The sequence below is a fragment of the Cryptotermes secundus genome, unplaced genomic scaffold (genome assembly GCF_002891405.2).
Source record: "Cryptotermes secundus unplaced genomic scaffold, Csec_1.0 scaffold2458, whole genome shotgun sequence".
NCBI lineage: Eukaryota > Metazoa > Arthropoda > Insecta > Blattodea > Kalotermitidae > Cryptotermes > Cryptotermes secundus.
Genome location: NW_019736442.1, coordinates 354,269 through 381,504, shown reverse-complemented (window position 1 = coordinate 381,504; position 27,236 = coordinate 354,269). Strand labels below are relative to the sequence as shown.

At 40.0% G+C, this 27,236-nt stretch overlaps 1 protein-coding gene across 5 annotated transcripts in view; it reads left to right on the top strand.

Annotated features, from left to right (window-relative positions):
• LOC111869987 overlaps nt 1–14,822 on the top strand; it is an 89,414-nt gene extending 74,592 nt beyond the window's left edge. For all 5 annotated transcript variants that reach the window (XM_023861892.2, XM_023861891.2, XM_023861893.2 and 2 more), the window contains exons 13-17: nt 3,119–3,336; nt 3,869–3,985; nt 4,989–5,134; nt 6,341–6,484; nt 13,713–14,822. In XM_023861892.2, coding sequence (XP_023717660.1) covers nt 3,119–3,336; nt 3,869–3,985; nt 4,989–5,134; nt 6,341–6,484; nt 13,713–13,858 — 771 coding nt within the window. In that variant the 3' untranslated portion in view covers nt 13,859–14,822. The remainder of the gene's footprint in view (nt 1–3,118; nt 3,337–3,868; nt 3,986–4,988; nt 5,135–6,340; nt 6,485–13,712) is intronic.
• The last annotated feature ends 12,414 nt before the right edge of the window (nt 14,823–27,236 follow it).

The window sequence follows — 27,236 nt, the reverse complement described above, 5'->3', positions numbered from 1 at the left end:
AATACATTAAAATTTTACAACATGTTTCAGCCTTTTGGCCATCATCAGGCATTCTACGTGGCCCTCAACTTATCTGCTGATTTCCCTACCTTGGCCAGTGTCTACATACTGATGTATTTTGTGTTGCACATCATTTACATATTAGTGCAATGCAACACAAAATATATCCACATGTAAACAATGGCCAGAGAAGGGTAATGAGCAGATGGGGACATGTAGAACACTTGATGATGACCAGAAGGCTGAAACATGCTGTCAGCTTGTAATGTATAGTAAATTTGTACATAGACTGTGTTGACAGAAAGCAAGTTAGTAAATGTAATACATCACAACGTGGTGCTTAAATACAGTAGTTTTAGTCATATAGTAGTAATTATTTATATACATATATAGGCTTACTGAGTAAGAGGGGTACCATCTCATTATTACATTGAGGAAAATATTTTTTATTGACAGAATTTGAGTTAATGCTCTGGTAACCAAACCCAAAACTTGAAGATTGCCAATATCTCAGCCTACAATTTAACATTTTCCTGAGGTGTCTCTAACCTGTTTACATCCTCATAATTTTTCCCCAAAACCCATTTTAATAATATCGTACCATATTTTCAGTCTTCCAAGTGGTTGCCTTCCGCCTGTCAGAATTTTTATGTGCATTTATTCAGTAAGTGACCTGGATGTTTAAGTCATTTTTGACAGTGCCAGGAGAGCTGCATAAATCACAGAGTTCTTCATTATGTAATGTTTTCCATTTCCTAATTAATTAATGTTTCCTAAGATACTGTTACATGACGCTTGAATGCCAGAAGTGTACAGTCAGATAAGCACTGCAGAGATGTCCACTACTAGACAATGGCCCGCTAGACATGTTTCCGCAGCAACGAATAAGGACACAATAATAGACTAACTGTGGAAGCTGGTGATCCCTATTCATTTCTTCCCGAAGTTATCAAGAGAGGGCACATGAAAATGTGTAGTCATTTCAGCGCAGGAGTTCAGTTCAGTAGTTGAGTTCAAAAGTTGTAAGAGAATTGAGACAGGAGAACAATAATGGATGGGTCCTCACCAGTAGATTGATTGTGAACTGTTATAGTTGATTGTAATTAAGAGTGATTGTAAAAGAAGGCATCAGTAAATCCACTCATCCAATTCAGAACCTGTTATTATTAGTCACAGAACCCCAGACACATGACAGTATTTTCTTCGTGTGTGAGATTTGAAGTTCTCATGGCAGTGACCTTGAGGAATACTGTCTTATGTGATGTGTCGCCACACAGTCTGGTAGATGTTTACTAATGTTTCCGAGGCACATACTGCCTCACTGTTCAGGGTAGAGGAATAAGCCAAGTGATACGACATACAGAAAGGAAGGACCAGGACATTCATACCACTTTTTTCATATTGTACAGATTCTTTTACTTTGAAGATGGAGGCAATGTGTTCCTCCATGGTACACAGCAATTTACAAGAACTGGCACATTGGTTGTTTTATATGCACACATAGAGGGAGATACAAAAGTCATGTGGCAGTATACCATCTCACCAATCATATCGGCAAAATGGAGATGCGAAGTAATCATACTGCTCTTTCATACTCAGCAATGAAACAGCAAATGAAGTTCAACAGCACTTATTGTAGTGATCAAGGAAGTCATTTATAAAACTTTCTTAGCAAACTGGATTAAGCTACAGAAGCACACAGTGGGTTACAAAATATTTTAAACTCCCTATGTATTGTATTCACACAGTGCTTCTGCCAGAAGCTCCAGGGGCAAGCAGTGTTAACAGCTCAGACCTGTAATCATTGTCTTGGACAGTGTCATCTGTATAGATGGGGTGTGGTTTCACTTGCGTGTCTACATTAACAGCCAAACAATAGAGTATGCAGTTTCAACAATCCACACATTTCCTGTACCATTAACACCAGAAATATTGGCAGATATGTTGCTGTGTTTCTTATCCTATTTTCTTTGAAAGTACTAAATGCTGAAGGTGACGGGAACTAGAAACCAATACAGAAATAGCTTTGTACACATCCAGTATCATACAGACATACCCACATAAAAAGTCATATCAGACAGCAAATATGAGAGCAATGGAATATGGAATGTAGAGGTTAAAATGTCTCAGATGTATAGGACAGAGAGGATGCATCATCCAGTAGAGGTACAAAAAACATACACATGTGATACACCATGCAAGATAGCTCAGGCTACCCACAGCACTTCATAAAGAGGGGACTCAATTTTTGAAGGTGAAAATACTATAAGGAATATAAAATTTGCTGAAGAAGAAAGATTCCTACATATCTAGAGAGATATGACACATGTTGTGGCTATAAAAAGATGATCATGTGACTGAAACATCCATAGAAAGCCACAATCCAATATTTGAAACCACATACAAGCCCTACCTATAACTGCAGATTGTAGCATCTTCAGAAAATCCATACTGATATACAAACACATCATTTCCATCAGCCAGTGTGTAGCTAATCGGTACTGAGAGCAGTACCACATATGGCATCCAGACAAATGAAGTAATGGTCTTGACCTTAACACAACAAGGCAAGTTTCATACAAATTTTAACTACACAGATAAATGACAAAACATCAGATGGAACAGAAACAACAGTACTTTTGCTGCAACAATTGGTCAAAAAGGCAATACAACAATGCATATAACAGAATTATTAATGTTCTGTTATTCTGCTATTACACCATATGGATGTGGGTAATGCTGCTTACATTTAGGAGGTACATGCTGTATAAGACAGTGAGTTTATGTCTCTGCATAGGATCCTCCTTCATAAAATGGGGGGAGGAGGGTATTGGTATCTCATATGGCCAGTGGACCAGGAAAGTTGTGCACCAGCTCTTTTAAGGGCCATGGAGTGTACAAGAAAAATGCACCAGCAGTTGATTTTCCTGAACAGTCAACCATCCAATTGCACACATGTCAAAATGTTGCTTAAGTGTAGAGAGGGTCATCGTGATGATGACAACAATGACAATTACAGATGTCTCAGTCTTTACACGTTGCTCTCATGTTGTCTTGAAATAGGCAGCATTTGCATTCTTTTGTGATCATAACAGTGTGCTTAATGGTGCTTGTGCAGGGTTACCACTGTTCGCGCTGCATGTACACGATGCATTGCAGAGGTTGCCATGTAGCGCCAGAAGGAGAGTTGCTGCTGCAGAATGGGGACACATTGGCAGTGCGGTTCTCTGAACCAGTGGACCGGATGGACTTAGCAGTTGAACATCCTAGCATGAAGCTCATGCGTCGCCAAGACCCCCTGTCACTTTATGACTGTCTTCAGGCTTTTAGTGAAAGGTGTGTCTGCTTACAGCACTAAGCTTTTTTTTTCAGTTTGTTGAAATGGAATTAAAAAGCAATAAAAACTTAATTCATGTTTCACATTCCAATAATGCATTTTTTAATGTATGGACAATCTCATTTGTATGAAGTCTTCTTGGTATAGTTTATGGTTTTTCAACTAGTGAGGGAATTGCCTTCTCTTATGGAACCCAAGGGTTTTTTTGCCAAGTTGTGAAAGTCTGTCATTGGATCCTGTTCTTGGCCAGCTGAGTCCTGCTCACACCTTCACAGACTGTTTCTCTATGTTCTTTGTGTAAAACATCTTTGAGGGTACATAGCCCAAGTAGACAGCTACACAAAAGAAGAGTCCAATATGAAATTCCAGCAGGCTTTTTGCTAGTTAATAAACGAAACTCCAGTTTTCTTTGTTGAACACCAATACATCCACAACCTAAGTTTTGTATTAACAGTTTTTTTTAAAGAAGGATTCATACAGTTGTGATGTCAGTAGCTAATAACATTAGAACAATTGGTTTTGTGTGCACAGTGAACAGCTGGATGAACACAACCCTTGGTACTGCCCCATGTGTCAGAAGAATCAATGTGCCACAAAGACTCTCTCGGTGTGGAGATACCCTGACTTCCTGATTGTCTACCTTAAGAGGTATTTTCAGTTTTGTATAGGGAGAGTCTCAGTATGTTCAGAGTTGCATGTTTGCTCATGGCTAAGCAGCCATTGACTCCACACTCTTGAAATTTGTGCTTTGTAATATGCATTCAGGAAGCTCAAGAAACAGGGCAAATAAACAGAAATCATTCATTTATGATCTAATGGTCTGCTGTCCCCAGGTGTTATTAAGCACAGTGTAAAACTAAGTGAGATATGAGACATGCTGGTGACTGCGAAGACTGCTCTCTCCAAGATGTGACGCAGTATGGTCTTGCAGAAGTTCACCAATATTGAGACATTTCCTCTGAAAATGCAATCTGCATGTTTCTATGAAATGTCGGTAAGCTCAGGCTACACATTGTCACATCTCAGAGGACAGTAATCTTGAGTGTAAAGCGGCCTCCGTAGTCTAGAGGTAACGTTCCCACCTCATGACTCGTAGTACGCGCGTTCAAATACCCGGTGAAGGTCGTCGAATTTTTAAGGGCGGAAAAATTCAGGGAACAAGTCCTCCGGGAGGGACTTTAAGCCGTGGGTCCCGTGTCGTAGCTTTACGGCATGTAAAAGAACCTCGTATCTCCAAAGGAGGTCACTGAGCCAAATTAATGAACGTTTCCCGCCCAACAGCAGTCTCTAATACCTCTGATAGATGGGGGAAGCATTATAGATACCTCTCAGCCAGTAGAGCCGGTCTCGCTGGCTGGGCGGGACAGATGATAAGCACCAGTACCGGTAGGATATAGAGACTGGTAGAAATCATAGAGGGAAGCACAATGGACCAATACAGGTCTCAGTGCATGGGGAAACCCACCCTCTCCAATAACTAACTAACTAATCTTGAGTGTAAAACTAAGATTAAGTTACCTTTTGGTGGCTATAGTGAGCTTCACCTGGAGAGAGCATGCATGCTGGTGCTTCAGAAAGACTAATCATCAACGTACTCCCCACAAGCTTCAAAGCAATGTCATGAACAGGCATTTGTTGTGCCATGTTGCAGATTCATTTTCCATGAGTGTGTGAGTGTTAAGCTTGATAACAAAGTGACCTTCCCCCTCATGGGTCTGAGTGTGACGCCTCCAGCACTTCTGCAGCGTGGGACATCCCATCCGTACAATCTGTATGCGTGTGTTTGCCATTTTGGAGGTGAGAACTCAGTAGATTATTATTTTAGTCATTAATATCTGGATTATAATGATTGTGCCTGACATGCATTTGGAAAGTATCTGTGGTGAACTACATATGCACTCAATCTGTGGGAGAATGACATTTCTTGTATGAAGTCAGGGGATTATACAAAATTATATCAGGACAGTGTTTATCTCATGAAACTTATTATACATCTTCATGAGCTGCAAGGTGAGCCTTAGGTCCAATCTGTCATTGAAGCTGATTTTCCCAACTTTGTCTGGGTCCTCTCACATCCTTGTACCCTGGAGTTCTATGCTCCGTAACCTTTGGGCTATCCTCTTGTGTTCCATTCATATAAAATGCCATAGAATTGGTTTGTATACTGCGCACTTGATATAGAGAGCCCAGTAACCATTGACAAGGCTTGTCACAAAGCAAAATAACCCTGAGGGGAAAAAACCAGGTGCTCCAGGTGGGGGGTGAGCAGAGGATTGGTACCCCACTCTTGCATCAACTTTCTGCTCATAATTTGCAGAAAAATTGTACCTCAGCTTACTGTATATAACTATGATGAAGTAATTTCTTTATGTATGTAGCTCAAGAACTGTCTCTGCACAAATACAATTACATAATAATATCAAATGTGTTTCTAAAGTAATTAATGATATAGGAAATAAACACTGAAAGAACATCAGTTAATACTGCAGCAGCATGGCTTTGGTGCTTGGCGTATATGTGATGTCATTCGACAGAGATTGTCGTTGTTTAGTGTAGTGTCCCGTAGAGATTGTTGTACACATTCAGAATCTCATTGCATACAGATCAAAAATGTCTTGCACCAATTTCAGGTTATTTACTAAATCAGAGTTCACCAAGTGTGGGAAGATAACACATTGTTTTATTATGGTTTTGCTGGGCCAGGAAAAAATGTTCACTAAACATAGGATGTCAATAAATGTGGGAACACTAAATTTTGTTCTTGCTGTAGGTTAGATTTTGGCAAGGAACTGACTACCCAGACTAAATTTTCCTGGGGCTTTCTCAGCCCTAGCAAGGAAGTGCTTTGAAGTACTAATTCATGATCTTGCCCTGCCCTTACACCATTAGACTACTGCGACTTGCCAGGACACACTTGTAACTCCATTTGTGTTACTGAAGCAGATATATTGGCCCAGTGGAGAGCACAGCAGTGAATGTGTTAAAAAGGAATGTTTCATGCAGGATCTGCAGCTGGCCACTACACATCCTATGCAAAGAACCCACGGACAGCTGAGTGGCATTACTTCAATGATGATGTAATCACGAAACAGAAGCCCCAAGAGGAGGACTACAGCAATGCTTACATTCTGTTCTATCAGAGACAGGGTGAGTTACGGGCTGTTGGAAAGTGAGGACTCGGACTTCGCTTTACTTAACAGCATGCTGAATGTGGGAAGTAAATGTACTGCATAGGCATTCTGTAGTACAGAAGAGTTCATTTCTTCCTCTTCACAGAATGAAGTATGATTTGCTTGTTCTGCCATCTGTGACTTTGATGTTGGATTCCTTAATAAACTGTGGATGTTTTAATATTTCTCACACTAAGACTGGAAAAGTAGAAGTAGAAATTAATTAAAAAAAAAAGCAGAAGTAACAGTCTTTAAGGCACAAAACAGATCAAATCGAAAAAATCAGGATCAAATTTGAACATTGATTTTTCAGTCTCAGGCTCTGAGAATTTTCAGATAACTTCTCTTGCTATGTGCAATAGCACTCAAAGTACCCAATCCATCAGAATTGCCATCATTAGCAGTGCTAGCACAGATTAGCTTGTTCACAGAATCTGTTCACCTCTCAGTCTTTCTGAACATGGGAAAAACAATGTGGACCTAGAATTTAATATTTTTAAAATACAATGATCTATGACCTTTTTTTGTTGAAAAAGTATCAGATATATGTACAGTTCAGTGTTTTGTGAAAAAATTTATAGTGTTATAAATTGTGATTACAGTGGTAAAAATTGGTCTAGAAGAGAAATTTCTTGTTTTTCCCTATTTTGGAATACAGTAAAACTTGGTTATAGCAACATCGGTTTCTGCGACACCTTGTCTATTGCGTCAAATATTCAATGGTACGAACTAATTCTTCATAAAGCAACTGTTTTTATACCTTGCTTAGTACGACATGCACAAATGCATCAACCTCGTATGTAACGTCATTTTCATTCCTGAATTTCTCTGATATGGACATTGAACGTAATTTAGAAAGTGTGTATTGGGCAAGTAACAGGAAACAGATGAAGATAACTGATTACTGTACTCGTATCTAGGTACAGTAAGGCACAACAATTGATGTAATCTACTGTAATTTGGTGAGTAGGCCTACCTTTAATATACAGTATTAGTGCGGTGTGTATTGTCAGTGAAAAGCGCTGTAATATGTCTTTGATATTACACATTTGGGCAATTCCACGTTAATGTTACGTTAGTCTGTACTTAACTACGTATTTCACTAAAAAATGCAACATTTTAACTCGGTTTTTGTAAGATTTTTACGTGACTAACATAAGGCTACTGTGGAAGTGCCCATTTCGGTTACAACGACATTCGTTTATAACGACACTATTTTTAGGTCCCTTTGATGACGTTATAACAAAGTTCTACTGTATTTCCAAATTGTCATCCTGAATTGAAAAAGTCAGTTTCACACTTTCGTAGCACAGACACCACAGACATAGAGTTATGGTCTGACTGCTTGTGTGGCAACAGTGTTGAAATATATGATGCAATAAAGGAGGTTTGTTGTGGACAAAACAGACTGTCTCCTGCTCCCAGCACGTCCAGTATTACCAAGCATCAGTGTAGAGTTGCTTTTAAGTAAAAAAATATTGTCACATATAGGGTGGTACGCATGATGAAATGATGGGTTCTAGCTTGGATTATTGGATTTATTAGCACTTTGGTTACACACTCTCTCTGAATCATACTTAAATACAGGCAATACAGCACTATCGCTGATTTACACAATTTCCAGTTCACCATTGCACACGCACTAGGATTCTCTGTTTCCACTAGCTGTCTCCTAGCAACAGATCTCAATACAGAAACTATCACTTCAAATAGGGTGACCAACTCTCCCGTATTTCCCGGGATCTCCCGTATTAGAGCTAATTTTTTTGGATCCTCCCGGCTCCCATATTGACCTTCTATTTCTCCCGTATATTTCATTAACAATCAAGATCGCAAAATTTAAATTACATATTATTCCCACCAAATACGTTCCAATATAAACTGTCATTATTATCGATAAATATCGAAAAATTACCTATAATAATCGATAGAAAGTTTAGAATATACTAATCGATAGCGGAATATCCATTTCCAGATTGTTCTGCAGCATCAGCGGACATCTACATATAGGTTAGGACTAAGAAACATGCAAATTTGTAAAATTTATTCAATATTGTGACCTGTATATTATATACAATGTAAATTAATTGTTTTGTTTAATATTATCCATTCCATGAACGTTTGCTGGACTAATGCCGTGCCGCTAAATATGCGCAAAATTTGTCGTGACTAAATCTCCCTTAAATTCATGACCGAAAGTTGGTCACCCTAACTTCAAATCATTATTTAAGCCTTCTTGTCTTCAGTCATTCTGTACTCCCCTGCCCTAATCTGTACTCAATCTTCACAATTCATGCTTGATTCTCGTCCTTGTACCCTCAATGCTGAACCCCCCTGGACTCTCCACTAACTTAAGCTTAAAAAGGTCTTTGTTACATAGGCACCGCACAGGCAGCACCGAAAACAAATCACATGATAACCAGTACTGCTGGATTGTGACGTCATTGCACTTCCGCGGAAGTCTGTTTACTGAGGTATTGCATAGAAGCAGGTTGCATAACCTCATTCCATTGTGCGCATGTATCATGTTTGCTTGCCAGTTCATTACCTAGACTCACTCTGGCCATTCACGTTAAAGTATGTAGGCCTGTAAGGGAACCTCCATTTAATGTTTCTGAGTTTAAAGTTTTCTTTCATTTACTGTTCAGTTCCAGTGATCCAAAGTCAGTAATCCCGGTGTTAAAAGTCCTCCATACAACCTGTTAGGTGAGGATTGCAGCATAAGCCGCTGCATGAAATCCTGTCCCTAGTGCATGACATTTCTTCTGTTATGTGCAGAAGATTTGTTTTTTCTGTGTGAGTGAAGGTTGGTAGAGAGAGGTGGTACTTATAGGATATGGTCTTGAATGCTTCTGCCATCTAGCGTGATTTTTCAGGAAGGTCCTGATGGTAGATAACCACGAATTGTGAACCCACAGTATTATGGATCAGTTTGCTTACAAGTAGTTAATTAGTAATTGGTGTGTAAGCTGTACAGACTTGTTATTGTGGTGCATGTTCTTTGTTATAAGCCCCTGTAAATATTTCTGAGGATAGACTGAATTCTGACACTGTATGCAGTATGATTAAACTGAAGGAGGATGATCAAGAACACCATCAGTAATACACAGAGATATTGGGTTTTCGGACTTTATCCATCGTCCTGGTTTTTAAGATAACTAACATCGTCCAGTGATTGAGGCTAGCTCTTACTAAGGGACCCAACAGAATAGGTGTTTTCCCTCACCTGAGGACGGAAACAGATCCAGTTTCCGAAACGTCATGTCTTTCTTAGTTATCTTAAAAACCAGGACGATGGATAAAGTCCGAAAACCTAATATATCTGTGTGTTATACACCATCATCAGAATCCTATAGTAACTACCATTAGTAATGCAACATTGATGTAAAAGACGCCTAAAAATATATATTTTTTTCACTAAAAGTGTAACATTATACTTTAAAATGTTATTAAATATCATTTAAGACACTGCAAGTATATCTTATACACTAAAAATGTCTTATCAGAAATACTTCAAAATCTCTTTTTGAGTTATATAATGTTTTTCCAATTTTGCAATGTTTTGGCTGCATATGGGCCATCATCAGGCAATTTAAGGGGATACCACTGGATGTCCATTTGTCTTGTTCTCCCATGCATGTCATCATTTTGTTTTTGTAAATCATATCAAGAATACTGTCATTGTATTCTTCTTTTGGCCATCATAGTTTTTATATGTTCTTTCTTTGTATGTGTGTTTGGTGTGGTCTTCATATATAAAAAGTAACTCACTCCCAATATATCCATAGATAGCATTAAAAAAAGATGTTCAGTTCACAGTTGACAGGATTTCTGTATGGGGCTTCAGCACGAAAGCAGAGGAATATCCATTGTTAACATTAGTTACCAAGCAATGGCTAGTGAAGACTGTAACGCACTGAAATGATAGTGTGTGCTAGTTATCTGTAAAGCTTGTAGATCAGAGATCTTCACAAGGCCTTTGATTGTGTCAACTATGATATTCTGATTCAAAGTTGGAACATTACGGGATTAAGGGAAGAGCTAACGATGTAATTAAATCCTATTTATTAAATAGATACAGAGAGTAATAGTTGTTTCTGACTGAATTAAATTCTACTCTAAATGGGAGCCTGTTACCATTGGAGTTCCTCAAGGATCCATACTTGCTCCCCTGCTTTTTCCTTCTATATGTCAATGATTTGCCTAATGCCATATCTGATGTATCCAATCCAGTCTTGTTTGCGGATGATACAAGTCTAATAATTACTAATCCTGATACCCCGAGAATTGAAAAAGATATAAATATAGTTTTAGAAAAATTAAATAAATGGTTTAGTAGTAATTTATTACTACTAAATCTTACAAAAACTTATTTTCTACAATTTGTAACTAAAAACACAAGAGCTTTAGATTTACATATACTATGTGGGAAAAAACAAATAACCAATGTGAATGTTACAAAATGTTTAGGTTTGGTTATTGATCTGTGCCGTCTACGTTCTGCTACCACAGCACTGTCACTCTCTGGCACCTTTCGGCTCCGTCTACCCTTCCTCAATCGGGAGGAATGGGAAACGGTGCTCCGTCATACGGCTCTCGTGCTGTGCTCACACGCTCCCTATGTTAGAGTAAGGGATCCAAGCTAGCAGTGGGGCTAGTCTAGTTACAATGGTGGGCATCAACTAAAAACATAACAAAATTTAATAAACCCAACTACTGCATTTCTACCCTGGCCAGGCTGAATCAAAGCAAATACACAATATATATATATATATAAAACAGACACAAGTTTAACTCCAACTGGTGCAAGTCGCCTGGCCACAGGCTGAGTCAAAAGCAAATACACAATATATATATACAACACAAGCTTAACCTAAACTGGTGCGAGTCACCGCCATGCACAACCCCGACGACGGGCGACCGCGGGCGATCTCGCCATCTGTGAACCAGCTCCCACACACCAAAACCAAATTTAGACTCCCTGCCAGACGGAAATTTGACAATCACTTACTAGCTGGATCAGCGCCGCGAGCACCCTATGGATCCATAACCAGTACTGTCCTTCCGAACTCGAATTAACTTCCAAGCAAGGCTCCCAGGGGTAGAAGGGAGGGGAGAGGGCAACACCACGTGACCCAGTCCCGCATGGGGAGGGGGTGGGGGATTAGTTTAAACACCTCGATCAAGGGGCTGGAAGCCCATGATGTCATACCGGAGCCAATGCCAATGCATGGCTCANGCTGTGCTCACACGCTCCCTATGTTAGAGTAAGGGATCCAAGCTAGCAGTGGGGCTAGTCTAGTTACAATGGTGGGCATCAACTAAAAACATAACAAAATTTAATAAACCCAACTACTGCATTTCTACCCTGGCCAGGCTGAATCAAAGCAAATACACAATATATATATATATATATAAAACAGACACAAGTTTAACTCCAACTGGTGCAAGTCGCCTGGCCACAGGCTGAGTCAAAAGCAAATACACAATATATATATACAACACAAGCTTAACCTAAACTGGTGCGAGTCACCGCCATGCACAACCCCGACGACGGGCGACCGCGGGCGATCTCGCCATCTGTGAACCAGCTCCCACACACCAAAACCAAATTTAGACTCCCTGCCAGACGGAAATTTGACAATCACTTACTAGCTGGATCAGCGCCGCGAGCACCCTATGGATCCATAACCAGTACTGTCCTTCCGAACTCGAATTAACTTCCAAGCAAGGCTCCCAGGGGTAGAAGGGAGGGGAGAGGGCAACACCACGTGACCCAGTCCCGCATGGGGAGGGGGTGGGGGATTAGTTTAAACACCTCGATCAAGGGGCTGGAAGCCCATGATGTCATACCGGAGCCAATGCCAATGCATGGCTCAGATCATAAATTGTCATGGCAAACCCATATTGACCAAATGATACCCAAACTAAATAAGGCATCCTATGTAATTAGAGTATTAAAACCCCTTTTATCCATGGAGTGCCTAAAAATTGTTTATTTCTCCCTAGTTCATTCAATAATATCTTACGGTATAATATTCAGGGGGAGTTCAGCCCATGCAAAAATCATATTTCAAATACAGAAAAGAATAAGAAGAATTATTACCAATTCTCATGATGTGGACTCGTGCTGTAATTTATTTAAGAAGTTACATGTACTGCCACTTCAATCCCAATATATATTTTCCTTATGCTGGTTGTCAAGAATAGAGATTGCTATATAACAAACTCTGATGTCCACACCCGTAATACCAGATTTAATCATGACTTGCATCTTCCAGTGGTAAACTTAACGATATTTCAGAAAGGTGGATGGTATTCTGGTATCAAACTTTATAACCACCTCCCTCCAGAGCTTAAACAATTATCTTATGACATCCCTGGATTTAAAGTGGCATTAAAGAAGTTTCTTATCACCAATTCCTTTTACACTGTTGAAGAGTACTACTGCTGGAATAAAGATTGATCCCTCGTGTATATTTAAATAAACACTGTTGCCTATTGCTAGGATGCAACAGACTATGGAATAAAATACACAGGAAAAAGGTACTATTACTGTTGTGATATAGATGTATTATATATTAAGAAATTAGATTTTATATGACTATATTAAAGAGTCTTGGTGGTATTTTGATTATGTATGTAATTTTATGTTATTTTGACATATGGAATGTATTGTTGTACAGTAGTCTTGTTATATGAGTTTTTAAAATTTTGATGATGATGTATATCTGATTATGTATGTATATTCATATGTTATATTGTATTGCTGACTTGTTCTATATCTGAGGCAGACGCCTCCATGGATTTTGTAGAACTGTAAATAAATGAATGAATAGCAGTGTAATTACTTGTAATTCTGAGTGGTGTGTAGGTGGTCAGTAAATTCATTCGGCAGTCCATACCCTCTCTGTAGTCACACACCCCCTACAAATGAAAATATGTATTGATTGGATGTGGACAGATTTCAGTGTTAGTTATGTTTATCATGCTGTGTGTGTCCCAGGTGAAAGTAAACTGAACAGAATCGTGATTGTAGTGTTATTTATGACTGTTTTTCCAGAAAGGAATTAATGGGTCCTTTAAAATGGCCCTACATTTATAATGCTCAACTGAAACGAGAAATGTGTCATGTTTCCTGGCTCTGTGCACATTAGTGGCATAAATGTAAGATGAAATTTCAACTCTTGTGTTTTATTGGCCAGGTGTGACATATGACCTGAGTATGCCCAAGCTGTTGATGGGTGCAGGCAGCCCAAAACCAAACATTGAACAGCTGATTCTGGATCTGGACTCTTCCGTGCAGCAAGACTGGGAAGAGGAAAACATGGCTCACAGTCTGGCCAGCTAAGGGTGACTCACTTCATAATACAATTGTAGTTTGACATGTTCATTGAGTGTCAGATTGATTAAAATACCTCATACTGTTTTGTCAAATGAGTGGTAGAGTTACAAGCGTCATGAGGAGACTTGAGATTGCATTTGTGTTGTTGGTCTTCTGTATTAAATTCTGAGGCAAGCTGTGCGATTTCCCTCTTTGTCCTGAATGACACAGTTCTGTTGGAACTCCATTTTAATGTGTACTTGGTAAATGAACTGATACTCTAGTATATGCAGTGGAGTTCTTGCTAGTTTCTATTGCTGTAAAAAGTAATCTCTCATTTAGTGCGTGTTGTCTGGCAAAATTATCTCTGGTTTAGTGTGACTGTAGACAAATTGTATGTTCAGTCATCATCTTACCAGATGCCACCAGTGGGCAGCATCAGTCAATTAACATATATGATATTGTGAGGATATTTTCACCTCCTGTACCCACTATGCATTCTTATGAACGGAGATTTTGATCTTTTTGCACCATGTGAGATGTGCTTAAATGTGTAGTCACTGTGTGGGCCCAGAAGTTACGTCGGAAGAAGATTGAAAATTGGTCAAGTCTGGACAAGGGTTCAGTGATCAGCTCTTCTGCTTGGTTCCGTAAGGAGTGTTTACTCTGGAATTCCACAGGTGATAGTCTTGTGCATTACTCAGTCAGCTGACTATGTTTGCTAACATTAATATTTGTTATGTTTCTCTGTGATGGACATGTTGCTGCGGCTGTTTGTAGAACGAGTACAGAACCTGTCAAAAACTTTACTTATTATTTATGTGATTCATGGCTGAAGTGCTCAGATATTCGGGAAAGACAGTAATAAATCATAGTTGTATTTATGGAGAAATTAACAGTGGATTAAATTTGCCAAATGCTTTCTACCATTCACTTCCATGATCTTGTATTTTCCTGTCTGCTTTGTAAAAATTAAAATATAACTATGATTTGTCTTTTGTTTTATTTGGGTGTTAAACTTTCTCTTTCACATTAAAGGAAGAACACAGATGGAGGGTGTTTGAGAACAGTGTGCTGTGAAGCATATTTGGACGTAACAAAGGAAGATAAAGCTATCCCTGTAACAGACAATTGAGGTCGATATGGTTGTGAGATGGCAAGGCTTTGACATTTTCTAAACAGTCGGCTCACAGATGGCGGTGAGATTATCAAGCCTTATGTTCTGTCCACCTTCCACCCCCAGGAAGATTTCTGGTATTCATTTTTGTTAGACTGAGTTGACCCCAGGGCCATAGTGCAGCTTGAAGGATTAGGTCAAGAAAAATCCAATGACCTCATCGAGAATCGTACAAATGACCTTCCAGCTTGTAGCATAGTGCCCTAACCAAGAGGAATGAAGTAACAGGAGGCTGCAGAAAATTGCATATTGAGAAGTTTCATTGTTTACACTCTTTGCTGCATTTTATTATGGTGATGAAATTGAGGATGATATGAACAGGGCATATGTAGCACAGATCTGAATGAACAGAGATGCATACAAGGTTCTGGTTGGAAGACCTGGGCATAGAAAGAGGGAAGGAGGGCATTGACTGGATTCATTTAGCTCAGAACAGAGACGAGTGGTTGGATCTTCTTAACACAGTAATGAATATTCTGGTTCCATTAAGATGCATGGAATTTATTTACTAGCTGAGCAACTATTAGTTTTTCAAGGACTCTACCATATGGAGCTACATAGTTACCAGATTGTTCTTATACGTGCTGTGTAGTGCGTTTTTGTACCCAGCAAATGTGGTACCATACATAGCAGTGTGCTGCTGTAGGACCTCAGCCAAATTAACCGTTCAGCGTGGTTTGACGTGTATGTTTCGTCAAGGTATTTAAATCATCTGCGGGGGTTCGACGTCTATGTATCGTCCAGCTGCACACCTATGTTATAACGCCCATAATAATTGATGGTTTTGCTGTAGATTGTTAGATTTTTCGCTGGCCTGTTGTCAGAAGAACAGTATATAATGAAACGTGAGTTTAGCTGCGTTAAGTCATCGTTACGTATGCCTGTCTTGCAGCAAAATCCTGTTGCTCTTGGGAGAGATTTCCTCATTCAAACTGTTATGAATGGCGTGTTTTCTTTCCTATGAAGTTATAAACAGCAGAGACGTGATATGTGCTGTGTTTATAATATCATATTGCCCTGAGCTGGCCANCCTTCATGTATTATCACTCCAGTTGACTCCATTTTATCGTACTGACCTTGGTGGTCGTTTCGAGGGATGACCATAAATATTTTTTTTGAGCCAGCTAAGCTCTGCTTTCGTGCACTACATACCAGCCAGTTGTTAGAATAACTTCATGAATTCTGTGGTCACCCCTCTGACATCTGCTGCAGCCAAAATGGATGGAATATAAAACGCATAGCACCAACCACTTGTTATGATAACATATAAAGGTTGAATTTACTGCAGCTGATCTGGCAAGCTATACGACTCACGGAAAGACATTTCCTCGTATTCCCCCTTTGAGAAGAAGGCAAGACCGCACAGAAGATGTTTGGTTTACGGAAAAAAGAGCCAAATGAGAGATATGCAGTATTGGTGTGGTGAATGTGAGACAGCGTTGTGTATAGAAGAATGCTTCAATGCGTACCATACTCCGCTCAAATTCTAAACCACCTGCTTCCATTGCCGAGATACTGGGCGCTCATATTATAAGGCAAGGTTATAAAACCATCGTTTAAGATCATTTTAGTGAAAGTTTCATGCTTCAAGGCGTACCATACACTGCTCAAATTGTAAACCAACTGCTTCCATTGCCGAGATACTGGGCGCTCATATTATAAGGTAAGGTTATAAAACCACCTTTTAAGATCATTTTAGTGAAAGTTTCATGTACCTATCTCATATAATTTAAGAACAATGATGAATAAATCATTTTCGAGCAAAATTTAAATGGTCGGCTGAATATATTACCGCCGGAGAGACACGGGAGCGGAATTTAAATGACCGCGCGAAAGGGTTAATGGATGGAAATTCCTAAGTCACTGATGGAGAGAAAGCTTCCCAGTCAGCGTATCCAGTAACTAGGTTCAGATGTTGGGTTACCACAGGATACATTGTATAACTGTGCAGATTTACAGGGTAGTATAACTACCATGCAAATCTACAAGAATGGACCATTCAAGGTGGACTGCCAGACTGGGACTGCATGGGACAGGTCAAGGGCAGAAGAGGTTCCTGATCCCAAGTTGAGGTGCAGAGCAGCACCTGAGTTTAAATGGAGTAAATTAAACCAAGCACATTTATTGGAAGTTATTTTTCCCCTTTAATCAGTAAGGGCTGATCCCCAAAGAATATTCTTCGCGCTGAAGTCACCCAGAAAAATAAATGGTGGGGCAAGAGAGATGTAAGGTTAGTCAGTTCTGCTGCAGCTGTTGGAAAATATAAACTGCATAAAGTAAACGAGCGGTGTGGCAGGTTTAAGTGGATAGCAGTGGCCTGTAGTGGTGAATGCATTTTCGGAGAAGTGGAACAGATAGCATCCTTAACTAAAGTAGCTGTTTATTCACCATGTCACCATCAAGGTGGATATAATAGTGCCCCATATAACCATGAATGTTTAATGTATCTGAGGGATGGAGATTAGTTTCCTGAAGAAAAATGATGGCTGAGTCATGTCAGCCTATATGTAAGGGAACCATGCATGGAATCTCTTGACATTCCATTGAAGCAGGTCCGTACATAATGGTCAGAAGTAACAGTCTGGGCAGCAAAAAAACTACAGCACTTTTATGGGAGATCATCTGGGTCTTTCTCTGTGCTCAGTTCTTGAGGTTCCAGGGTTGTGACCTGGCAAGTCCATTGTATCAGATTTGGTATGGATGGTGTCCCCACATTTCTTCTGATTACCTAATTGAGACATGTCTTGTTAGGAGAGGTTTCCATCATGCACTCAGCAACAGTCACAAATCTGCAGCTTGTATATCCTTGCTGTGTGCCAGTGTTTGTTGAGGACACATCATAATATCAGGGTAGCAGGATTAGGAAGATATTCCACTCATATAGATATCTCAGCCTTGGCGGTAACTCCTGCACAGGATATGGTGCCTGTTGAATGAAGTGGTGTTAGGGGTGGGGCTTATAGATGTTTGAGTTGCAGCATTGACACCTCGAGGATAGATTGCAATGGATGCATATGATTGCCTCCCAGCTTTTTGTTTGCATTCCAGGAACCACTACTTTTCATCAGTAAAGGAGCGAGTGTCCTTAACCATAAGTTCCTCAGTAGCTTTCCTACCCAGGTAAATGAGACATATCCTGTCACCAGACACATGCACTCTGGTACAGTTAATGCAACAAGGTAGGTTGGGATGCAGAGCCTCACGGTACCCACTCCCACCAAAGTTGCCATACACAAGGCTGGAGGCACACTGCTGGTATGTGTGTGAGATCTTTTGACACTGGATACTCTGCATAGGGTCTGGAATTTGCGGCCAGAATGACAGTTGCTTATACACAATCTCCTTTGTGCTGGGCACAGTTGGGACTTCAAATGTTAGAAATATTGTTTGAAGAGGGACTGACTTGATGTCCCTCTTCCTGATTAATTAGTATTCCTTTGAAACAAACTGGTTCGTAAGTGAGCACTGGATCTCCTTGTCTGACATGCAAAAGGTTGGAGCCAAGGTAGCCCAAGGTAGGGTTTTTGTCTACTTCTCATCAAACACTTCAACTAAACACTTAAAGTTCTTTAAATGTGCTGCATTTTGGTTGTAAAATGGATGTCTCATTTGCTTTTCTTTCAACCCATCAGTCTAAATGTAATGAATTATGGGGCTGGCTTCTTTACAGAATTTCAGAACACGTTTTTACGTTCACATCAAATTTTCCTTGTAACAAGGACACATGGGAGCCACCATGAAAAGGGCCCACCCTTGGTGTCAGCCTGCCATCTGGGGGAGAAAGAGATAGACATCTAAATCTTCTGCTTTGTACTGGCATGTGGACCTCCTCCTGGACAACATTATTTCAAGAAATTACTGAGAAGTGTTACACTTCTAAGTTATCACTGATAATTCCAAATGTAACAGCAAGTCCTGCACCTTTGACAGATTGTGACTATTTGCATGTACCGAGGGAATAAGAGCTTATGGCTCCCCCTTCTACAGGTGTACGTGGCTTCAGGGGATTTCTGGTTCACTACATCACAACTACCAGTCAGCGGCAGCATGTCAAAATGGCACAGCTGAACCAGTGGTCATATGAGTGCTGAAATGTCAATGCCATCTTTGCCTTGAATGAGACACTACATAGGTGTACACAGCTCATGGCCTAGGTTCTGCACCTGGGCTTGCATATAGGGGCAGTAAAGGAGGTTCATTCAACCTCCACCTCTCTCAGTCCTCCACAGAAGTGCACACGTTGGAACTTGTGCTGAAACCATGGGACAGTGCCATAGGTACAAGAACAATCCCTGCTGTGACACAGCAGTTTATAGGCATGGGAGGACTGTTGTGGTGGACAGACATACATGGCAACACCAGTGTGAGGATGACAAGATGAATATGGGGATGATGTGGTAGGCATTCAGCATGCAAAGTGGGCCAGTGAGGAAGAGAAGAGAGATGATGATTATAGAATTATATAAGGAGACAGGAAATTTCTTGAGCTCTGAATACCTATTGCTTTTATCTGAAGTGAATTCAAGAAACTATTTAATGTCAAATATAAGAAACACATCTATAAAAGTTCAATTTATTTCAAGGTTTGTACAACACATAGCCGTTTCACATTACTAGGATTAAAATTTGATACACAGTAAACTGTCTTATTTTAAACATTACTGATACCTGCAAGTCAACATCAAATCAGTGACAATTATAAACTGCTCCAAGGAGAAGCTACACAGTGTCAGTGCTTGCTTCATGGCAATATCACAAATCAGTGAGACCCCATTGTGTTCAAGTGTATTGTGATTTTTGACAGATGTACATAATCTTGTTCAAATGTGACCACATGCCATATTCATAAAAAAAGGTAAAGTAAAGCTATCCCTGCAACTGGCCGTGAAGGCCCATGGGGTTGTGAGACGCCGAGGGTCTCACATTATCTAGACAATCGGCTCAAAGACGGCGGTAAGGTTGTCAGTCTTACGTGCCGGCCGCACTTTACTCCCCAGGAAAATTATTTAATTAATTCCTGGTACTCATTTCTGTTAGAGGCTGAGTGGAGCCCAGGGCCATAGCGCGGCCAGAAGGATTAGGTCAATTGAAAAAAATCCAATGACCTCATTGGGACTTGAACCCGCGACCTTCCGGCTTGTAGCATAGTGCCCCTGCTAAATTCATAACAAGTTTTATTTCCACAGCAATGATTACATAATAATTCTGTATCTGCTGTAGCAGTTGTCATTACAAAAGATATATGATATGGAAACATTACTAGCAGAAGCATGGGAAGCTATAAAAAGTCTCAGAATTGTCAGTTTCCTGGCCAAGACTTGAGCCATGCTCATATATGTGACATGCTGCCACTGAAGTACACCTCAAATTATCATATCAGGCAGTGGCCATGCGAAACAATGTGGAAACTGATACAGCCTCAAATCCCAAAGGAGAAGTGAATATATATATGTTTTTCTCACATTGGATGTTGCATGGAAAGTCTGCATAAAACAGTTGAACTTAAAAACAACTCTTCAGTCAGTAACTGCAAGAGCCATGATTTGGCTGCTCTGGGATACTGCCACCAGACACCAAGAGACTCTGACACTGGTGCTGTTTGTAAATGAAGTTGGTTTCAAATGTCTCTCAAGAGTACCTGAGGGACAGGGGTACCAACCAAGAGTCGGCTGGCTTACACTGTAAGTAATTTGTTGTTCTGTACCCAGAAAGTGTGTTGACAATCCAGTGCAACCACTAAACTGTAACATCATATCTGATGTTCTCACAACGGAATGTATGAAGATGGCTGTTGTCTGGCAGAATGTTATCAGGGTCCCCATGCCTCTTCCTATACCCATACCACTTTTTCCCATGTCATGTTGCCCTTTTGCCCTGAAAATGGAGGCAGTGGCTTCCTCCAATACCCTGTAATGTTCTACCAGACTACATAGGGTCATATTGCAAGAAGAAAGTCTTCAGACATATCACATTCCTTTCAATGTCCTTGCCAAATTGGATTTGCCCACCCCCCTACCATATGTCGGTAGTCAGGGAAGCTTAGTCGGTATACCAACTGGCTACAGGCCGGACAGCCAGGTTTGATTCCCAACAGTGCAAGATTTTTTCTCTTCTCAGTGTCCAAACTAACACTGGGGTGCACCAAACGTCCTATCCAATGGGTACTGGGTGCTCCTTCCCAGAGGGGAGGTAAAGTGGGAGGGGCATGAAGCTGAGCACTCACCTCCATATAATGCCAAGGCGAAAAAAGGTGGAGGTACAGCTCCCCTCCCACATATGTCTTCATGGCATGAAACAATGTATGTCACTAAGTGTGACAACTGAAACCAACTGCATGAGTTTCCACTGATGGAAGCACTGGATTAGACAAAAGTGGCTTTCTGAATAAGTCATACACATATGCTTCACTGAAACTACTTCAATTGTACTTACAGGCAGTTAATGTTCAAGAGTACTGAACCTACATTTAAATGTATAAATAGTTTAAAATATTACATCTATGAAACACACCAGTATATCAAGGTGCAGTAATCAGCTATATTCAAATTATTTCATAAATTACACCCTACATCATAGAAATTCCTAGAAGATGCACTACCTATTTTCCATTAAATATGAACATATTCAATAGCAAAGACAGAAACAGAAACAGAAACAGTGGAAAGACACACATACAGTTCTTTGAGATTTGGCATCCCTCATTTGTCTTGATACATCTATTTCAGACATAAATATATTGCTGCATTGCATGAATTCTACCATTTAACTTAACTCCCTCTGCTTAATTAAGCACCACACCATGGAGACATGGGAAGTAGAGGCACTGCTCCCCGCATTATCGTCTGGGAATGGATGCAGATGCATGGTCAGCTTTATGCCCCAGCCACTTTATCTCCTGGGAAAAGAGCATCTGGTACCCACTGGATTTGAGGCTGGGTGGGCCCCAGAGCCAGCCTGGACACTGTGGATAAGAGAATGACCCCTGCACCTTCCAGGAATTGAATCTGATTCCTCAGTCATCCAGCCCATGGCCTAGTTACTATAGTGACTGAGCTGTCCCAGATCCTTTTCAAGTTACAGTTTTTGTGTATCTTAGATTTATCCCTGGATATGAGTTTCACGTAAAGCAGCAGATCAAAATTAAATTTACCTTCGGTGTAGATTGACAAGCAGTTTAATGAACCTAGGGCTAATGAGTAACAGCTCAGCATAAGTCATGAAACAATGCTTCCTATCCAGTGAAAGGAAAACAGATCAAATTATAAATTTCAGAAGAGAGTGGAGTACAAGAAGGCTAAACAACGGAACTGGCTCTGCTTAGACAGAGGCCCTTCACTAAATCAGTGTATTAAAATCTGAAGAATATTTTTAAAAATATTACATAAATGATGGTTTTATCTGCTTTGTAGGATTGTTTATAAATGACAGTGGATAGGACCACGATGTGTAAGTTATGCCTGTTTTACCACTTCTGACAAGAGTTATATGTGAATGTTAAATGCAAACTCCATTACTACCTGGTGTTAGTAGTAAAAACTAGAAACCTCCAAGCACAGTGGGCAAAACTAGTATTCCCCAGTAAAAAAAATGTCGTGGACCACCAAATCAAATAAGTGCATTAATATGTCATCTTTAAATCAGGTCACTTCAAATTTTGCCTGAAAAAAGTCTGAAAGTACCCATATGCCATTTTCATGGCCACAGTGTGCTGTGCATGATGCATGTGCCACTGATCCAATCTTCACTGCACTTTCAGTAAAAAAAATACTTTGTACCATATCAGCTGTCAGTTGGAATGTCTTGTGACCAGTTCAAATGAGTTACATCAGACAACACTGAGCAGCCACTGCATTAGGCAACAGTGATGAGAGGTGGCCTGTATATAGGTAATTTGTAGTGAACAGATCTGCCTGTACACCATGAATTATGAATGGAGATTCGGAAGAAACTCTTTCCCCCTCTGCTGCCTGCCTACCTTTCTATTCACTGTGACTTTACAGTTACACTGTTAACTGCCACCACACTGTAGTTATTGTGAAATGCATGCAAGATGCTTCTTCAGGATGTCTTCAGTTCCTGCTAAGATCAGAGTTCAGCAGAAAATAATTTTTATGGGTCAGATTCAAGGTTTCACAGCATGACTATAAAGAGTTCTTCTGAGATGTTATGTCACATAGTCTGGAAGCAGCTTTCTGTTGTTTCAAAGGAACATACTTCATCTTCAGGTTCAAATAGCAAGCCAAGGAAGCAGTAGTATCTACCTCTGAACCGTTGGTTAACATCTACCGGTCTACATGTAGTCACACCCTAAAATATTTTTATGGAGTTCTTGACAAAGAGCTTCATTACAGTTTTCTAATGCAAGGTGTCTACATCAGACTTTTACAGGGGATTAAGGACGCTTTCATAAAACAATAGTGCAGTGCAGAAGCATCACATGAATTGATTTGACTGAAACTGGTGGTGTGCAGAAGATTATTGTGAAGGCCAGTACCACTTATGTTCCATACTAATGTCTGTTTGAAACCTGGATTTTATGTTTCTCACAACTTTCACATGTTCATTAAAGTGCTGCTGCTTTGCTTTCTGCTGAACCCTGTACACCTTGTTCTCAATATTACTGCAGGCTGCCATCATGTTATCATTGACATCAAACATAATGAGGAATTTTGTCACAGTGTTGATGCCCTCCACTGCTGATAAAAATGTTGCTGGAGATTCAATTTTTCCACCATCATCTTTCAAGTCCTAAGACTTGTAAAACTTCTCATCCATCATTTACTCTAAGCTCTGCACCCCACCCATTACAATGTCATTATCACAGGATACATATTTAACATGTCTGGGCTACTGAAGATGCTGTTCGGATTGGTAATGGGTTTATTAACCACCTGGGTACACTCTCTTCAGTTCACCGCTGCACACTCATTAGGATTTTCTGTCTTCCACTAGTTGTTTCCTAGCAACGGATCTCCACACAGAAACTGTAACTTGAAATCATTCCAAATATTACACATCACATGTTCAGTTCTTCCTGCAGCTGTCTCACACTCACTCCGAGAACTGACTAACTCTGACTTCTGTTCTGCTGAATACTGACTAACACTGTCTTTGGCAGCTGCTAGATTTCAACTGACTCCTTAGTCAGAGTCAGATTTTTGGATAAAGCAGGTAGAAAATATGCTAATCTAACAACTACAATGATAAAGATGTTCTTGTTAATGTGCACTGCCTGCAAAACTAACAAAGCATAGAAGAAACAACTTGGTTTCAAAGCCCATGTTGCGTACTGAACTCAACAGTCATTGCCAAGTAGATCAGATCAACATGCTGACTCAATATGACAGACTGAATATCCTCACTGTACTTGTCAAGACTTCACACTGCATCTGTAATGCTTTGGGCCCTGCAAACCAAATATGCAGAAGCAACTGCTTATCACCTGACTAGCATATCCAGTTTGCCACATATTTTATACAGTTAATTTGGCAGGGGTTTGTCAGTTCAGTGATCATGAAAAACTGAGGCACAGACAAAGCCAAGCCTGTGCAGGAGCATATCAGATGTGGAAAATATGCTGGGTGCTCGGATGCAAGGTAACATCATCATGGAGTGGGCAGAAGGTTCACATAGCACACTGATAATGAAAAACTGAACAGAATTCTGGCATAAACCAAAGTGCATATAAGGCAATATTTGGTACTGATTCCAAAGATGGTTTTTCAACATCTCTCTCTCTTTCAAGGCAATTAAAAACCTGCAGTGAGAGGTGGGCCTTGAAGAGCTCATGAAGAAAATATGAAAAGACGATGCCATAAAAAAGAGCAAAGATTTTAGAAGAATTAAGTGCTTCTAACAGTCACGAAGGAGACATTGCGAATAAACTGTACACAAATTGTGTTGTCAATGCATGTAGCATGATTGGGGAGAAGTGGAATGCATATAGGATATTGGTGGGAAAGCCGGAAGTAAAGAAACCACTAGGAAAGCCAAGATGTAGGTGGGTGGATAATATTAAAGTGGTTCTTAGAGTGATAGAAGCTATGGATTGAATTGATCTGGCTCAGGATATGAACCAGTAAAGGGCTCTTGTGAGCACAGTAATGAACCTTCAGGTTCCATAAAATGCTGGTAAGTTCTTGAGCAGCTGCACAATTGGCGGCTTCTCAAGAAGGGCTCAGCTCCGTGAGTGAGTTTTATTTGCTTTTCTATGATATAAATTTCGCTTTCTTCTCAAGGTGATCTTAGAATTAAAAATTTTGTGTAAAATTTCTAGAAAATATAAAAACTCTGATTCATAACAGGTTTGTCAAATATCCTGTAACAGTGTGTGATTCATAACAATTCTATCAAATATCCTGTAACAGTAGCTTAATAAACTTTGAACAGTAAATACTGGACATTTCTGCATGACAACAGAAACCAGAGAGAACTACTTGTATCTAATAAAGCTATTGTAAGTAGCATTTTTTGCTAGAAACATCAGCAGATACTAAGTCTTCTGACCCTCGTCTGGGTGTTTACCAATAGCTGCAGTAAGTCTGAGTTCTTTTACTTAGGGTCTTCTGGATTTTTCTGGTAAGAACTGGCAGTAATGGAGCTCACTTCAGTACTGTAACATATGGTACATGCTTTCACTCAAGTGCATAGCTTCCTATGCCACGTCCTCTGTGATATACATAACTGTGGAATTATTATGCTTGTCACATGCATCAAAAAGAGGAAAATCAACTCTCTCATCTATGTATAAATCCACATGTATCAATATTCATAATCACTTCAGCTTTACAAATGTCCACTCTGTAGGATTAAAATAAACCTCAACCAGATTTCATCACACAACAGAAGTAGATCTACAGGAAATAACAAAGTACCTTGTAAGATATTCAGTGCAGCACATCTGCGAAAATGACAATAATTTCATTTTTTCTGAATTAATATACCATAAAAATGAGTCACTGATTTTTGTCATCTCTAAGAAAAAAATATACTTAATTTCTATCAGCATAAATACAATCAACTATGTACAGGCTTAACTAAAACTTGTAAAATCTTTGTGTCCCACTCTTGTTACTGAACTCCATGCTGCTGGACTGCAAAAAATTACCCTGGGAGTCAAATTAAAAAGGACACAATTCTGACACAAGAAAGCACCACATGAGAGGAACCAAAACATTCCACTATATGTAAACATGCTTCTTTTATATGTATCTTGGGAAATTAACACATTCAGGAAGGGAGGGGCCAATTGGCCCTCTACGTTTCTATAGCATTGCGGACCGGGCGGGAAAATTGGCCCTTTTCTGGCGCGTTATGTTGCAACCGACTATATCTCGCTGTGTGGCCATGTTGCATCATAACTATTGCGTAGTTGACCTCGGGAATATTTGCTAGCTTAGCCAGTAACATGATCACGCTCATTTCCTGTCACACCCTAAAGAAAAAAGCCTTTGTTCGAGTCCAATCTTCCACGTTTGAACCAGGAACTTAGCAGTGCAACATGGATCAGAAACGAAAGCAGTTGCAGGTGAAGTGTTCTCTCGGAGAACAAGAAATATTAGATTTGTTCTCCGATGAGCTATCAGATTTGCCAACTGCTTCGTCTTCTGATAGTGAGGCCAGCCTCAGTGAAAGTGACAGTGACAGGGGCCACAGGACCCCCCAAAATATTGTGTCCAGTGAAAGTGAGAGCTCCGACAAAAGTGCGAGTACCGGGACAAAACCCCCACTTTGGGTAGGTTTACTGGTGATCCGGGGGTGAAGTAGATGCCATCGGACCCAACGGATGTGTCTGAAGTTGCGTCACTGTTTTTTGGAGATAGTTTCTTTGACCTGTTATGTCAGGAGACTAACAGATACTATCTCCAACACCATGAGGCGTACGACCGCACCTATAAGATGTTGAAGTGGGTGGATATCACTTCAACAGAAATGAAAAAATTTTTGGCTATGATCATTCTAATGGGGCTTACGAAGAGAGATACTTTGAAGGATTATTGGTCAAGTGACCCATTTTTAGAAATTCCCATTTTCAGCAAACTCATGAGTCATAAGAGATTTGAACAGATATGGTGGTGTTTGCATTTCAATAATAACGAAGTGCAACCACAACCAATGGGCAGGCTTTTCAAAATTCAGCCCTTATTAGACATTTTGTTTGAGAAATTTCAGACAGTTTATAAGCCAGAGCAACAACTGTCTTTGGACGAATCTGTGATTCCTTGGAGG